Below are 17,169 nucleotides of genomic sequence, written 5' to 3' on the forward strand. Positions count from 1 at the left end.
ATAAATTGTTTTTAAGTAAATATATGTATATGTATAAAATATTATATTTGTGTGTTTATATTTAGTTAAAATATATGTTACATTTAATTAATTTTGATAAAGATAATATTAATAATTAATATATGTAATATTTTTTATTTTATGTTATATATTTTTTAATCGATATTTTGTACATCTATATTTTTTACTTCGATATTTTTGATTCGATAATTTTGTATTTACCTATTTAAGTATAGGGAGTCAATATTTTTACATTCTATATTTTTTTCCGATATTTTTGCTATTGATAGTTTTTACATCAATATTTTGTCAGTGATCCATAAAACATATTACATATTGTCCTTGCTTTTCACAGCAATCCACCCCTCTATTGGAGCACCTAAGGAAGACCTTAGGGGTCGCAAACAACCTCAACATCATCTTCTACGCCGACGACACACAGCTGATCCTCTCCCTCACGAACGACCAGGACACCGCCAGAGCCAGCCTCCAGGAAGGAATGAAGGACGTCGCGGAATGGATGAAGCTCAGCCGTCTGAAACTGAACTCATACAAGTCGGAAGTCCTCATCCTGGGACCTTCCCCCTCGGCCTGGAACGACTCCTGGTGGCCACCTGCCCTGGGCACCGCCCCCAAACCCACAGACCACGCACACAACCTGGGCTTCTTCCTGGACTGCTCCCTCACGATGACCAAGCAAGTCAACGCCGTCTCATCGTCCTGTTTGAACACCCTGCGCACGCTCCGTAAAACCTTCCGATGGATCCCCACCGCAACCAGGAAGACGGTCACCCAGGCCCTTGTCACCAGCCGCCTGGATTACGGAAACACCCTCTACGCCGGAACCACAGCCAAGCTCCAGAAAAGACTACAGCGAATACAGAATGCCTCGGCAAGACTCATCCTGGACATCCCCCGCCACAGCCACATCTCTGCCCATCTGAAGAATCTGCACTGGCTCCCCGTCAGCAAGAGAATCACATTCCGACTCCTCACCCACGCACACAAGGCTCTCCACGACGCGGGCCCCATGTTCCTCAACAACCGCCTCGCATTCTACACACCAACCCACCAGCTCCACTCCGCCAGCCTCGCCCTTGCCACCATCCCACGTATTCGCAAAGCCACTGCCGGTGGAAGGTCTTTCTCCTATCTGGCAGCCAAGACATGGAACTCCCTCCCCACCCACCTCCGACTGACACAGGACCATCTCGCCTTCAGGAAACAACTCAAGACCTGGCTGTTTGAGCAGTAGCGACCCCCCCCCCCCAGCGCCTTGAGACCCTAACGGGTGAGTAGCGCGCTTTACAAATCCCCTGATTGATTGATTAGGGGTGACATATAAGTTATAAAAAGGTAGTTTGAGACTTTGAAAGTACTTCTAAATCTCGAATTTTGGCATAGTTTTATTTTAAACTGGCGTTAAAATGACACCAGACAGCAGAGCAGTGCACCCCTAGGTGCATTAAGTCAACTGGGGTCTTTAAACCTACAAGACTTACCATATACTAGGGATGTACAGGTAGATTGTCTTTGCCAATTAAAATTATACCAATTACCATATACCTTTGGAGGACTTATCACTGGCCCTGAGCCTGATTAGCAGAGCCAGAGTCAGTAACCACCAGCATCAGTCAAAAATTGGGTTGCTCATTGCAAAAAGGATGACTTTCCTACACATTTCATATGCACAAATCAAAATAATGGAACTCCTGCTCACTGAAGACTGATTTTAAGCGAGACTGCTATACACACAACTAATTGTATTTATATCTTTAAATGAAAAATATTAACTTAGGGGAGACTGTTTCAGTTCGGTGGGGACTCCAAATCCCAGTAATCCTTGTGGCCGGAGTGCCGCCTGCGCAACGCATTGCCTGCGCCCGTCGGTGCTCATTTAGCGGACAGGACCTCCCGCAGCACGGTAGACTGTTGCAGTTTGGAGGGACTCCAAACCCTAGCATTCCTTGCAGCCCAAGTGCCGCCAACGCCACGCATTGCCCGTGCCCAGGGGCGCTCATTAGGGGCCCGGGCCTCCCGCAGCGCAGGACACCATTTCAGTTCAGAGGGGACTCCAAACCTCAGCATATCTTGCAGCCTGAGTGCCACCAGCTCGATGCATTGCCTGCGCTCAGAGGCGCACATTCGGGGCCTGGGTCTCCTGCAGTGCAGGTCGCGGACAGGAGTGCCTGTCTGCACCTGTCTGTGGCCGATTGTGGCCGGGCTGGTCCTACCCTCTTGGTTCCATGCTAGCGGGACGGCTTTGGGGCAGCAGCTGGCAGCAACGGCTGGAGCGGCTTTGAATTGTTTAACATCGACAAGGAGCTGGGGGGGGCAAGGAAGTGGCTTGTGGCTAACTGCTGACCGCAGGACATTTACTGCAGATCCAGCTTGTGTGAATACTTTTTTCCTTCCCTCTGGTTTGTCACAAGTACTTTGACCCATGCCTGGGAGTTTGGTTAAAAAGTTAAGAGTACCATAGGGAAGAGGAAAGCACACCCACATGCTCCCCATAGGACTCAAATAAGGAAACCATTGACTCATTTTTGGTAAAAGTGGTGGGAGAAATTAGTAAAGAAAGTAGACATGGCAGAAAGGTGGTTATCTCTGGAAAAGGCAGGGGCAGCATCATCGCTCCTGAGGGAGTTCTCAGGCCGGGTGGCTGAAAAGTCTTTAGACGGAGCCCTGGGATGTGGTCCGGAAGATGAGGATCCAGGGGTCACTAGCCCTGGCATTAGCCTAATTAACAATGCTGCTGGTCAGATCACACGGAATAGGGCTAGCAAGACCCCGACCCATGGTGCAGATATAAGTGGCCCACTGCTCCTAAGAAACAACAAAAAGCAAATAAGAAAATAATCCTGATAAAGAAAGGGGAAGGCACTGCAGGCTTGGACATTAAGGACGCCAAGGTCTTTGAAGAATTTTGGGGGCCTTTGAAACAAAAACTTGTGGAAACAGGGACTGGTCTATTGAATAACTTTTGTTATGAAATCTCAAAAGTTTTGGATGACACTAGATTCACACTTGGTAAAATTGATAAAGTATTGTCTATCCTAAGACAGGTCAACCAGAGCACAGTTTCCCATCAGAAGGATGCTCAACCAGCAACCCCCCGTAGTGGCACACACTGAGTGCCAGATCCCTCAAGTAATCCCTGGCATAACAGGGTTTGTGACACAGGCTTTGAATGAGGGGATAAGTCTACCCGGACTGCTGGTAACCCATAATAGTGGGCTGAATCAAAGAGGCCACCAGCCACAACATCGGCCAGCTAGGAGGGTTAGTGTGTTTGACCCTAATACCCCAGACCTACCAGTCATAGATCTCCCACCAGCAAGCCGCCCTTATATTGTGTCCTAGCAGGGGTATCTGGATTAAATAGCGTAAAGGACGAGTCCACCGACCAGTTGATTAGTAAAGTAACACACTGGTTATGCAAATATGCGAGATTTAATATGGCTGAGCACAGGCAAATTCTGATCGCCAGGAGGGTGTGTGGAATGGCAGGACCCAGAAAATATTCACAGTAATCAGCATGATTGTCACGCTTAGTCACCCAGAACTGGCCCACAATATCCTGTCTCACTCCCTGCATTCCTTTTCAGTAGAATCAAGGATTGAACCATTACCTTTGTTTTTTTTATAGTTCACCTCTTAGTTCTATACCACCCCTACGCTTTTGTTGAGCATGAAGTGTTTTTTTTCGACATTACGCAATGCATTCGCCCCCTTAAGGGATCTAAATGATATAAACTATGGGGGAGGGAATGTGCAGCGTCACTGACAATCGGGTTGAATCCCCGGGTGAATAAAGAGTGACGGAGAAGACCAATTCTGGGGACACAATAGGAAGCTCTCCCGAGCTCAGGGACCAAAGTCAGCTGGGACTATTTTATATGCAGAGATGGCCACCACCACCCTCTCCTTCAACCAGGGTTGGCGCAGTGTGGGTGACCTAAAAATAGTCTTGTATAATGTGGCAGGCTTTGCCAGAAAGTTTTGGGATGAGCAGTGGCTCTAACACATCAGATATTTTCATATAATATGCATTCAGGAAATGTGGGAGCCAGTTAATAACTTTTTATAGAGGGTTATAAAACTTTTCTCTGCATAGCAATAAGGTTGAGTGCAGGGAGAGCAAGGGGGTTTGGTTGTGTTTATAGACCACAGGGTACACGGTAGGTGGAAGACCCTGTTGTGGGACTCTTATGTTGCTAAAGGTAAATTAATTTTTAATAATGCCAGACCACACTCACAGGAATCGGCCAGTCTGGAGGAATTCGGTAGACGTCTAGAGCATATCCAGGGTGAAGACCTGTGGCAATCTCAGTCTCAATTAGTTCTAGTGAAATAATTCAGCTGCAATCTGTGTTCCATTTTAATCACGACTCATCGAGACTGGTCAATTTGTAAATTAAGTGAGGGACCGCATATGTAACCATAGTCGGGAAGGGCGGAATTTGAGTGCCCTCCTAAACCCTTATGGCCTAACCCATACTCTGGACCTGATCGCTACCCACCCTGACACAGCTGTGCCCTCAACTTACAAAGGCTGCTCATCATTTATTGATTTCATTTTTGTGTCTCTTACATTGAGGAGGTTCATATCATTTATTAATATTAACCATAGTATATTTAGTGACCATAATCTTGTGACCATGGCACTTGCTGCCCTTTGGAATCAGCCTGTACCCCATAGGATAACTGGGGGCACGATCTCTGTAACTCACCAAGGAAGGCGGTTACGTTGGGTACAGGTCGAAAGTGTTGCTTTTAATAATTTGCTTTTTAGTATAGGTAAAGAGGAGATTTTAAATTCTTAGACCCACAAGTGCAGGGGAAAGAAATTCTTTAGGCATTTATTGCTATTACACATTTAGTTTACGGTTTATTAACAGTATTGGCAAGCTCCCGTAGCATGGATGTCCCAAGATGGTTTGAGAGGCAGTGCTCGCGGGCCCTTAGAGATCTTAAGATGGCCATTAACCACACACAATATACAAGCAAGCTGTCAAGGGTTGGAAGCGCCAACTGCAAAAGAAAGCCTGAGAAGACCTAACAGAGGCATCTGAACTAAAGGACTCTACCTGTTTTTTGAGGGTCATTAACAATCCATGTTTTAAAGACTCGATCAAACCATTGCTAAGCCATAATATTTTTCCAGAGCAATGGCAGGCTCAGTTTGAGGAAGTGTATAATCATTCCCACAGAGAGGTGAAATTACAGGAACTTAACCTTGCTCAGAGATCCTGTTACCTTTACTTTGGATGAGTGGAGAGCAGGAATTGAGGGATTTTGCGGAATAAGGCACCAGGAACGGATGGGATCCCACCAGAACTTTTAGAATGCAACACAGAACTATGGGCCCTTCTCCTTGTGAGGGTTTTAAATGCGGCAGTAGTATTAGCAATGTCAGCATCATAGTCCACCACCACAATTGTACCAATTTTCTAAGAAGGGAGATAGGGACAGCCCACATTGTTATTGCCCCATATCCCTTATTGACATGACAGTGAAGGTTCGGGTGCTACTCAACAGGTTGTCTGAATGGGCAGAGGCCAACCAAATAATATTGGATGTACAATATGGGTTCCAAGCCAGTAAAACCACTACAGATCAATGCCTCAATATTTACCTTATAATTGAAAAATACACAATTGCTAAACTGGGGGCATTGTAGCTAGCTTTTATGGACCTCACTGCGGCCTTTGATTGAGTGAACCGCTGCAAACTTTGGAAAGTCTTTGGAGAGCTCGGGTGGATCCAGCAATAACTAATACCCTAATGGCCATACATTTTAACACTACCACAGTATTACATACAACCAGGAGGGGGAAAACTACAGATCATTTTAACTGCTCTAGTGGGTTAGATAGGGTTGTGTATTAGCGCCGTTTTTGGTCACACTATACATTAATGGTCTTGACTCTGGCCTGACGGCCTTACAGGCTGACACCCCGAGGATAGGCATAAGACCAGTCTTCGTTTTGTTATATGCGGATGCTGCGGTACTCCTTGCACATACTCTGAAGGGAATGCAGCTTTTATTAGATGTGTTTGTGACTTTTATGGATACGATGGATTTGTCACCCAATCTAACTAAATCCTATATAATGGAAATTGGAAAGTAGAGCATGAATCCCAATACATACATAGTAGGCAAACATAGTCTAGGTAAAGTAACGGCCTTTTCATAGCTGGGGATTTTATTTGACGAGAAATTGAGTTTGAAACACGTATTAGAGGAGAAGTATCTTGGAATGATATGGTCTATCAGAGCAAATGCAAACTGAGCTCATAGACCAGGCAACTGGTCACCAGGGACAATTTTAAAGTTATACAACTCCTTCTGCACCTCTAACGTTTTATAGGGTAGCGAGGTATGGGGCTATAAGGTGGTTAATAAATTACAAACTGAAGCAAATAAATATTTCAGGTGGATGCTGAAAGTCCCTCATAGTACCCCTGCGTACTCAGTACATGAGGAATTGGTTCCAAGTATATCTCTGATATGGTGGCTGTTAAACCCCTCCTGTGTTCAGTGAAGATCTGGTCCAACAAGGAGGCAGGGTTTAACAGGCTGGTAATCCAGGACTCCCTCTCCCTTGATTATGCGTTAAAATCCTGTGGTTAAAATATGTAAAGGACACCTTCACCGCACTAGGACGTGAAGATCGGTTTACTAATCATGACAAGGTGGATTCTCAGGACAAAGCGCTTAACAAAGACATGTTTTTTAAACATATCACGGCACACTATGAGGACAGGGAGCTCAGGAAACCCACGGTCAGAGAACAAGTTTTAGTAAAGTCTGTGCAGAGTATGGAACCCTATTTAATCCTTATAAGAAGTGCACATCGCAGATTCTTAATTATACGTTTAAATTAATCTTATTTCGTCACTTACTGGCTTCACCCCAGGCTTTACGGTACATGCAGAACATAGCGGACCCTTTGGCTGCGACAATAGGTCTCCACAGGACACCTTACATTTTGTCCTCCTTTGTCCATATTACTCACATGATGAGAGTTCCTAAAGGGGCTTTTAATAAAGCTTAGAATTAGGCAGGCGCGTGTTGCCTTAATGTTTTTACAACTTTCATCTGCTGTTTTTCCACTTTTTAGGATCTGCTTTAAAGATAAGATCCAATAGAGTTTGCTGATGGTCACAAGAGTATTTGCTAATTTTGCACTGTGGGAGGCTGCTATAGAAGTCCTGAAATGTGGGTCACTTTTCTGGATCAGGGTCTAGTTTCACACGTTAAATGAAGGTTAAAGTCGGATTTTATTGATCATACTTTAAAGTAAAGAAAGGGCAGTTGGAACTACTTTGAACCTAAGAGACAAATGGGGATAACAATATATCATGGATCTTGTGCTGTTTCGCCTGGTGCATTTTGGTGTTTACAGAAAATGTTTACATTTGAGGTATGTGTATTTTAAATTGTCTCTTTATGGTCATATTTTTAGATGCCAAATAAAGATTATTATTATTAACTTAGGAACTAGTGCTAAGCATCATTTCTATCAAGCCAAATATATTTGCTGAAGGGTATTGCCAAATTCAAAATACACACAGAAAGAAAGGTATTAGTCTTTCAGAGATCTGTTTATTTAGCTGTTTTCACTGCAGCCTTATAGTCCGCTGCAGAGGGCTATACCGGTTTTTAACAACCAGTATAGGCTGAGGCAGAATGGCTATACAGCTATTAGAATAGTCACCCACCGAGAGTAGAATGTTCTAAATTAAAAAGAGACAGAAAGAGAAACATTGCATTGTTGGTAAAGAGGATTAATACCAGCCAATATTAACACGTACTTGTCTTCAATTAAGCTCCCAACGTTCCAGTGTTCGAATAAGTAATACAACCACGGATCCCACATGCAAAGTTTACACTTGTGTCCATAGGCAAAGAGATGCCTACATTGGCAGTTTTTGTATGATAGGTATAGAGAATCAAAGTCTATATTCATCCATTGGTATCTTACTTCTGCTTCAAACTGTGCAGAGTAGCTTGCTTCATTAGGGGTATGACGCACCATGTAAATGCAATTGTTTATGTTTGTTTATGTTTTTGAAATTTTTATTGCACGCAAATACCCAAGGGTGTCTCGGCGCAGATCGGACTCCTGAGATGAAGCTACCTTAAAATCATTGATCAAATAACCATGTTTTCAGGAGTTTTCGGGAGATAGTGAGGGTTGGGCTGGTTTTAATGGGCAGAGGAAGGGAATTCCACAGCTTGGGGGTGGCTACCAAGAAACGCCTGTCTCCCCAGCTGGCGGTTCTGGTCCGCGGGACAGCAAGAAGATAGGTGCTGGCAGTACGAAGGTATCTTTGTGGGGTATAAATTCGAAAAGCATCTTTGAGGAATCTTGGTCCAGAGTCATGAATAGCTTTATAAGCAATGCAAAGAGCTTTAAATTTTATACGATTCTTAACTCTTAGCCAATGCAAATGGCGTATGGCCATGGAGGTTGAGCGGCGACTGGGGATATCAAGCAGAATTCTGGCCGCTGCATTTTGCACATACTGCAATTTAGATAGAATCTCTTCCTGTGTGCCAAGGAACAGGGCATTGCCATAGTCCAATTTTGAGAAGACAAGGGTGGTAATCAAAGTTTTCCCAGCTCCTGACGGGAGATATGGCAGCAGTTTTCTGATTTTTTTTAGCATGAAGAAGGATGAAGAGACCACCTTGTTCACATGATGTTTAAACACCAGCTTATCGTCGAACACAACGCCGAGGTTTCTGACCTTGGCAACCGGGGTCGGGGTGGCCCCATTTCACTGGGCCACCAGCTGGAGGACCATTGAGGTGCAAGGTTGCCAAAGGTCATGACCTCGGTCTTGTCCGAGTTTAGCTTCAAGCAATTACTGGACAACCACGAACTGATGGTCCTCATTCCTTCCTGAAATCTTGCAGCCACAGCTGGTCCATCTTTGTGTATCGCCAACACCAATTGGGTATAATCCGCATAGGTGGTTAAGCGGAGACCCTGAGCTTTAATGACTCTCGCCAAGTCCGCCACATATATGTTAAATAATGTGGGGCTTAGTGCGGAGCCCTGCGGCACCCCACATGGGAGGATAAATGTTGGCGAGTAGAAGGAGCCTAGTTTTACTGCCTGGGTACGATTAACCAAAAAGGAGGCAATGAGGTCCCTGGCACGGTGGGTCACTCCCAGGGAAGTGAAACGGTCGATCAGAATAGAATGATCGACCGTGTCAAAGGCGGCAGAGAGATCTAGAAGAACCAGGACCGCTGCCCCGCCCTGGTCCAGTATGGTTCTGATCTCATCTGAGGCCTTTATCAATGCTGTCTCAGTCCCATGGCCCTTCCTGAAACCAAACTGGGAATCATCTAGAAGTTGATGGCAATCGATGAAACTCGCCAGCTGTTTATTCATGATGGCTTCGAATATCTTGGCCGGGAAGGGGAGGCAAGCAATCGGTCTGTAGTTGACTGAACCAGAAGGGTCCAGGGAAGGCTTCTTTAGCAAGGGCTTGATGATCGCAGTTTTCCAGATTTTAGGGTATATACCTGTTTGGAAGATGGAATTACACAGGTCTGTGAGAGGGGAGATGATAACCTCTTTTAAGGCGCTCAAGATAGAAGGGGGCATCAATCAATACAAAGTATACTTTTGGTATGATGCTTTTGGTGATAGTCAGCCGAACACAAGTGCAGAATGTCGTCTATTCAAACAAGTAATTGACAGAGTTTCATCACATAACCATTTTTCCAAGTACAAGCCATTAACAATTGGTTCCTTACTATGCAAATTCGACAATAGACGCTAAAAGTCGTAGTACTCTTTTAAAGTGTTTATTTTATAAACACTGGTGGCATTCCAAAACATTGTACGACAAACGATGATTTGTTTCCAAAATGCAAAGCCATAAAGTTATAGCTCTGATATAGAAAAAAAGAAAAAAGCATATTCTATAGTATACGGTGCGGGAAATATGCAATCTTCTTCGCTTCCATCAAGCAATAAAACGTTAAGCCATTTCCATTCAACAATGTACACATATACTCAGTCTATGTATTCACCTACTGCTGCGACCATTAAACGATGAGAGGCAGCAGCCACAAATCATATATTTATGTATTTTTGCACTTTTAAATAGTGCAAAGTCGGCTCAAGGACATTGGAGCGCTTTACATGAGCAACAGATTACATTTCACGAGGTCACGTTTTTTGTTGTTGTTTTTTTAGATACAGGGAGATTTGGTGATTTGCCCAGAATCACAGATGTTGAGCCGCTGCCGGGATTCGAACTAGGGCAGGATTGAGAAATGAAAGCAGCTCTGGAAAAAATGTTCAGTCAATGTCTGCTCTCTTGGACTTTTTGTGTAATCTACCTTTTTCTATCCATCGTTATATCTCTCTCCTTCTGCCCCCTCCCTCCTCTCTCTCTTTCTCGATCGAAGCCTCCTAGTGGCTACTGCTGCTAATATCCTCTGGGAGCCCGGGCAACGTGCAGAGGCTTTTGAAGCCAGCCTCCAAGGGCTCCAGCCCACAGGGGAAACACCCGTAGAAATAAAAGGCCTGTCCGACACCGCTCTAACCTGAATCCTTACTTCAAAATACAGCAGTTCAGGCCATTAGGTCTATCTCATCCCATCAGTGCACATGCACCTAGTTCTTCACCCTTTTATCTATATAGATTTTAATCAGCCCTTCACATTCTGCCAACTTGTATTAAATATAAATATGATTCATATCATAACGTATATATCACATAGCACGGTTTCTGTGCCACATGGAACAATGAATGAAAGACATATTACTTTAATCTTTAACAATAATATTGTGGTGCAGCGACAGCGTGAACAATGCACAAAGCAACCATTCATGCACAGTTTCTTCATTTCTATATCCTACCATTACTTTACAGGTGACAAGCTAACTTCCTACCGTGGTCCAAATACAATACATATACACACACATATACAATGAAGGGTGCAAACTATCTATACTCTCAGTGATTGTGTTGCTGATGTTTGTATGTCTATCAATTATGAAAAGACAGAATAGAAATATATGGATTTTCTTGCATTTAAAAGGTTAAAATGGCACGACTTGATAATTAATTGAGAGCAATGTTATGTGAATATCTGTGCCATACAGAATTGACAGACTGCCCTTACACACAGGCACAGAAGAAAAGGCAGGTTGTTTTTTCAATCTCTATTAGTCAAAGAATTTAAAAAACGTGCCTTCCAGTATTTAGCCTTAACAACTAAGGAAAAATATTTATAAGTTATGAACATGATGATTTAATGACTTGATGTGTAGCCTGGATCAATCTATTGATAGGTATGTGCAGTGAAATATTTACTTTTTTTGCACGTTCTAAGGAATACTTCCAGTTTTGATAGGGGCTGATTTGCTCTCACAAAATATGTTATACCAAAACAATTTTAGCTCAGAGAAAGTTAACTATAGAGTTATAGAATATCCTAAAATGCCCTACAATGTCATCAAGAACTGTAATCTACGGTCTGATACAGCTAAATAGTTGTCACAAAAGACCGGGCCCAGGTTTACTAAGGGCTTGCGTCATTAAACGTGACTCAAGCCCTTAAGTGAGATTTACCTTGCCACACAGAGCCACCGTGTGTGGCACTGGGTGGCATAGTGAATCTTGAGTAACGCAAGGCAGCGCAAGTCACTGGCTTGCATTACTCTGCACCAGGAAGGCGTTCAATAGATGGAGTGTGGGTGTTCCCATACATCTACCTGTGCATTTTGGCACATTATCAGGTTTACTAACTCTAGTAAACCTGGAAATGTGTCAACATGCTACGCCTTCCTAGAGGAAGTGTGAGGAGGAGAAATATGCTAATTTCTCCTAATGTGTCCCCCTTTCCAAGTGTGCTGCATTCTACATCACACATAGAAAGAGGAAAAAGCCTAAGAGGATTGGTTTAGTGAAGGAAGGTGCCCCTCCCTGCATTATAACAATCCTGACTGCAAGGCAGGTACACTTGCACCAGGGCACAAGGATGCCTGCTTTGGTGCTAAGCTGCACTCAATGTGCCAGCGTTGATAGAGAGCAGGAATGTACCATATCTTAGTGGATTTGGTTAATGTCTGCTCTCTCCATTGGATGCAGCGCACTGCTTCAAGTTGTCTTGCTGCATTGCGCTGCATCAAATGTTAGTAACCCCCCTCCCCACCTACTAACCAGCTGAATCTGTGTCTTTGGTGGGTATGGTATTAGCCTAGGATAATCACTTCCTTCTTTACTTCTAAAGTTCTCCTCATGCATTCAAGATAGTCTTACATACTTACTTCACAATCTTGTGAAATTCACGCATTTACTTACCAGAAGTACAAGAATTACGGGGCCTTGATATATGTAGTCAATATATTTTCCTGGTTCCTTTCCAAACCAGCATCTGAAAAAACATTCAGCTATCGGTTACTCATTTAATTCAGAAGTCAAAAATCTTTAATTGCATTTCTATTGCAGTCCAAAATTACCAAATACATATTTTCCGGACATAATCAACAATCAGATCAAATACACATATTCAACTGCCTCAGTGTTGCTAGTCTCACTATTAAAATATATATATATATAACATAATTAAATAACACTGTTATTGATACTGATTTATATGTTAGTTAACTAAGTCACAACATCTCCAAGAGCTACAGATATCTGAGTATTTCAAAGCAATATATGGTGTAAGCGCTTTCATTATTGAATATGTATGGGTAAATTAAGTATAAAAGACAATAACGAAGCTCAGCAGAACCACCTACGCTGGCGCAATGGAGCAATAATATGGACTTACTAATGTTTACTGAACGAGCAGTATATGTGGCGAGGGCCTGCCCTCGAAAGTGGAACAAAGTATGGTCCAAGTGGAATACATATAGGGGAGAACTGAGTGACATGCTGCCTGAAGAAGATGACGCATTCTCCGATGACGAAGAGGAGTGAGATGGGGACTGGGTTATTTACACTGCTAACTATACTGAGTTACAAGACGTGCTGCTTCTCATGGCAATGTCATTATTAACCCTGATTATGTATAATGGTGTGTTGGAATTATGGCTGAAGTATTGTAGTATTGATTGTCAACGTGCATGGTTACCTACAATGAAAAGAATAAAAATTGTTTAAAAAAAAAAAAGACAATAGCATTTCTGCATTTCCAAAACGTATCTTTTTGACAGACCACAACACTTTATCTCACAAGGCATGAAATTCAGTGCACGCAATATTTTCAGTTGTGTTTTTTCCCATGTTTATTTCCATGGAGGGATGGGTAAATCTGTATACCGACGATAATGTTTCCTCGACCGATCCACACAGACTTTTACTTTGAAGGGGCTTTCCAGTGTAGAGAAAAACAGTTCTCTTTACCCAGCAATACATCTCTAACAATCACCGACAACAGGGATTCCAAAATGTTCCTTTTATGATGTCAGCTTGGGCTTTGAGGGCCATTTTGACATATTTCGCCTGAAGCCACTTTAAGACTTAATCATATCTTCTACTTTCGCTGAATCTTTTCCCAAAGAGCTAACATAAAGTGTACTCTGCCAGGACGCTGATTTTCATATAGGGGTGTAGTGTAATTCAACTGCCCACAAAAAGTGAAAAGACAAGGGATTGGTGATAAATTATTTTATTAGTAGTGTGGTACAACCAGTTGGGTCTGAGGTTTGTAGAAAAATATATAATTTGTAAAACAGTTAAGAAATAAGAATGTCCTGTACAACTTTGAGGAAGAACCCAGTACAAATGCTTAGGGAGTCATGAGAAGGAACACGGTGCTACCAGGGGAAAAACGTATCCAACATACCATCGTATTGATGCCGAATAAAGGAGGTTTAGACTAGTTCCTATTAATGTTTACAATAATAGTAAAATTGCCAAGTCAAATTACACTGTTTTGTTTTTGTGCTTCTTAGGGGGTCAAAGTTTAATTGGAAAGTTATGCTAGGATAGAATCTAACCTAGAAGTCTCTCCCACTGAGTTTTTCAGGTGGACTGCAAGAAACTGGGTTACTGGTTGTGGTGGGAGACCTTACCCAAGCCGGAACCACAATCATTGTCAGGGTGAGGCATAAGCAAACATCAAATTAACCCGTACTCAATCCACTGGTAGGTTGGCACAGACAGTTATGCTTAACTTAGAGCAATGTGTAAGTATTTCTGCAGCACTTCAAACAGCAAAAAGGTGAAACCACAACACCAAAAAGAATCCCACACCAATTTAGAAACACAGAACAATTTTTAATAAATACAACAAGACCAAAACAACGAAAGCTAAATCAGTAGAACTGAAGGAATGTTATTTAAAAGAGCTGCATGAAAATAGCTCAAAAAACACAAAGCATTAGCTGCGGCTATCTGGTCACGCCCGATTGGGACAAAGTTAGGCTGACCACAATGGAACGCGGGCCAGAAGCATGGACCCGGTTAGGCATGCTGTACAAGAGTACCTTAAATCCTATTTGTGGAGTGTTGCGAGGTCCTGAGCAGTGTGTGCATTGTGCAGCCGAGGCGATGTGTCTGTTCCGAGGAGCTGCAGAGCTGTGATGTGAGATCCTCTGTCATTGTCGAGGATTCCATCTATTAGGTTTTACATTGCGAAGTCCCGGGTTGAGAATGTGTTCCGCAGTCGAGGCAATGCGTTGTTTCAGAAAAACTATGAAGCTACTGTCGACGAGAGATTTGCAATGTGAAGCTTTGCACAGCAATGATTATGATGTGGACTCTATGGTCAATGCAGAGCCCTTTGTACTGGGAGAACCCTCGCAGCAGAGCCAATTCTTCGGTTCTGCTTGGGATTGCACTGCACAGCAGAGAAGATGTGTTAGTTCTGCTGGGTCCACAGATGAGCTAACACAGAACCTTCAGGCCCAAATCCAAGGGTCCAGGACTAGGGTGGCACCACTTGGCAGGGTAGTACTCACAGATGGAAGAATCCAGGTGCTGGGTTCAAGGTTTTTGGAACATTCGGTCCCAGAGTCTCTCGTCAGGAGAGTCAGCCAATTAGCCCTTGAAGCCACTTTGGGGTCATGGGTTCAACGTTTCCAGGTTCAGTCATTCTCATCCAAGCAAGAGGGCAGCAGGCAGAAGGTCGGCACAGCAGGGTAGCAGTCCTTCAGAGCAGCAGTCCAGCAGAGCGACAGTCCTTTCAGCAGCACAGCAGTCTTTGACCCATGGATACTCTGCCAGGATGAAGAAGTGTACTGAAGAGTTGGTGTCTGGGATCCAATATTTATACCTGGGCTTTCCTTTGAAGTAGGATAAGCTTCTAGAGGTTTCCCTTTGAAATCCTGCCCTGCCCATCCTGGCTCCCAACTAGCCACAGGGGCTATGTAGCCCTTTGTGTGGAGGCACAGCCTATTCAAGTGTAAGTAGTGCTGTGCCCAGCTTCACCTTCACATTCTGCAAGTGATGGCCCATCAAGGCACACCTAAGTTTCTTTTTTGCGTGGCTGCCAAGGAGGAAAACACAAAGTTCAACTGTGAGCTACACCCAGTCATGTTACACAGAGACAGTCTGCAGGCACTAAATGGCTATGGCAGAAAAATGGCAACTTCCTAAAACTGGCATTTATGAAATTGTAATTTAAAATCTGACTTCACCATGAGAGAGAGATTTTCACTTAATCTGCATGTATTAAAAAGGAAGGTCTTGGCCTGGCAAAAGGTTTTTTGGACAGGCCGTCATAGCATTTAAAAAACTGCACTCACATACTGCAGTGGTAGACCTGAGACATGTTTAAAATACTACTTAAGTGGATGGCACAATTCATGCTGCAGGCTCACTGTAATGCACAGACCATGGGCACAGTTAATGCTACTTTACTAGGGACATACAAGTACATTAAATATGCCAGTTGGGTATAAGCCGATTCTACCATGTTTTAATGAGAGAGACAAGCACTTTAGCATTGGTAAGCAGTGGTAAAGTGCGCAGAAGCCTAAAGCCAGCAAAAATGAAGTCAGCTAATTAGGAGGATTGAAGGTAAAAAGTTAGGGGGAAAACCACTCCAAGGATGCCAGGTCTAATATGGAGATTATGTGAAGGAAAAGTTTTTGGAACACATGTGAACTGAAGATGATGCAGAGTAAACTCTGGATGGCCTAAGATCAGGAGGAAGGATGTTTCTGGTGAAAGGGATTAAGCATAGTGAAAACGGCAAATGAGGATTTGAGGTCCTTGGTTAGGGAAAGCAGTTCCTTTCATCTTATTTAAGCAGTGAAAGTCTAGTAGCATTTGCATAGGGTTTCCCACATGTTAATAATGTCCTCAGCTAGGCTTCACAAGATGGTGCTCTAAAAGTTGATAATGTTTCAGACTTAAATTATTTTGGATTCCTTTTGTCTAACTTTCCAAAGATAGCATGTAATCGGTACAAAGGAGTGTCCACACAAAGTCTCAGGAGGTCAGGCCACACAACCACCAATGGTCAAAAGACTACAGGGCCAATTACGATCTCAGTCGGAGGCGTTCCAACCGATATCATCAGTTTCACTTCTGACCACCTAATTACAATTTAGGCGGTTGGAAGTCAAAATGGCCAGTCATTCTAGTTGGCTTCTTAGAGGTTCAAGGAGCCCGTCAGCCAGTCAAAAATGGCCCATAATCCATATGGACGCCGTTTTACGCCGTCCGGATTTCAAGGCACGGTTTCTGACAAGCTTTCCATGCCCCTGGAAAGTCAGTCGAAAAGTGTGTTTGGGGGCCCCTAGCAGGGCGCCCTTCTGTTTGCAGCCTTCGATGCCCCCTTGTAAATCTCTGCACCATGTGGCAGTCACCCTGAGATGCCTGCCACGCAGTGCAGGGATGAACACAACCTCCTATTTCCCTATGGGAGCTTGTGCTATGGCCGTTTTACGGTCGTAACACATGCTCCCATAGGGAAATGTGAGTATGCGACTGCACCATGTGCGGTTGCATTGTATTTAAGCGGTCGGGACTGACTATCAGAAGTTGGTAGGTCCTGTTTCCGCACCGGTGCATCCGCCTGACATCGTAATAAGACCCTTAGTTGTCAAAGATGTTGTACTGACTAGATTTGTCCATGAGCCTAAAGTAGTTGGCATCAATCCTAGAGATCGTGGCTGCATCCTTACCTAGCTTTGACCTTCAGGATCTGCGCTAAGCTGAATCCTATGGAAT

General features: G+C 43.6%; 1 protein-coding gene across 2 annotated transcripts in view; it reads right to left on the minus strand.

The window, feature by feature from the left end:
* Positions 1–17,169, minus strand: part of CRHR2 (corticotropin releasing hormone receptor 2) — a 1,496,074-nt gene that overhangs the window by 217,733 nt on the left and 1,261,172 nt on the right. For both annotated transcript variants that reach the window (XM_078665281.1, XM_078665282.1), the window contains one exon: positions 12,343–12,415. In XM_078665281.1, coding sequence (XP_078521407.1) covers positions 12,343–12,415 — 73 coding nt within the window. The remainder of the gene's footprint in view (positions 1–12,342; positions 12,416–17,169) is intronic.

Source organism: Lissotriton helveticus, chromosome 10, assembly GCF_964261635.1.
Source record: "Lissotriton helveticus chromosome 10, aLisHel1.1, whole genome shotgun sequence".
In the NCBI taxonomy this organism is placed as follows: domain Eukaryota; kingdom Metazoa; phylum Chordata; class Amphibia; order Caudata; family Salamandridae; genus Lissotriton; species Lissotriton helveticus.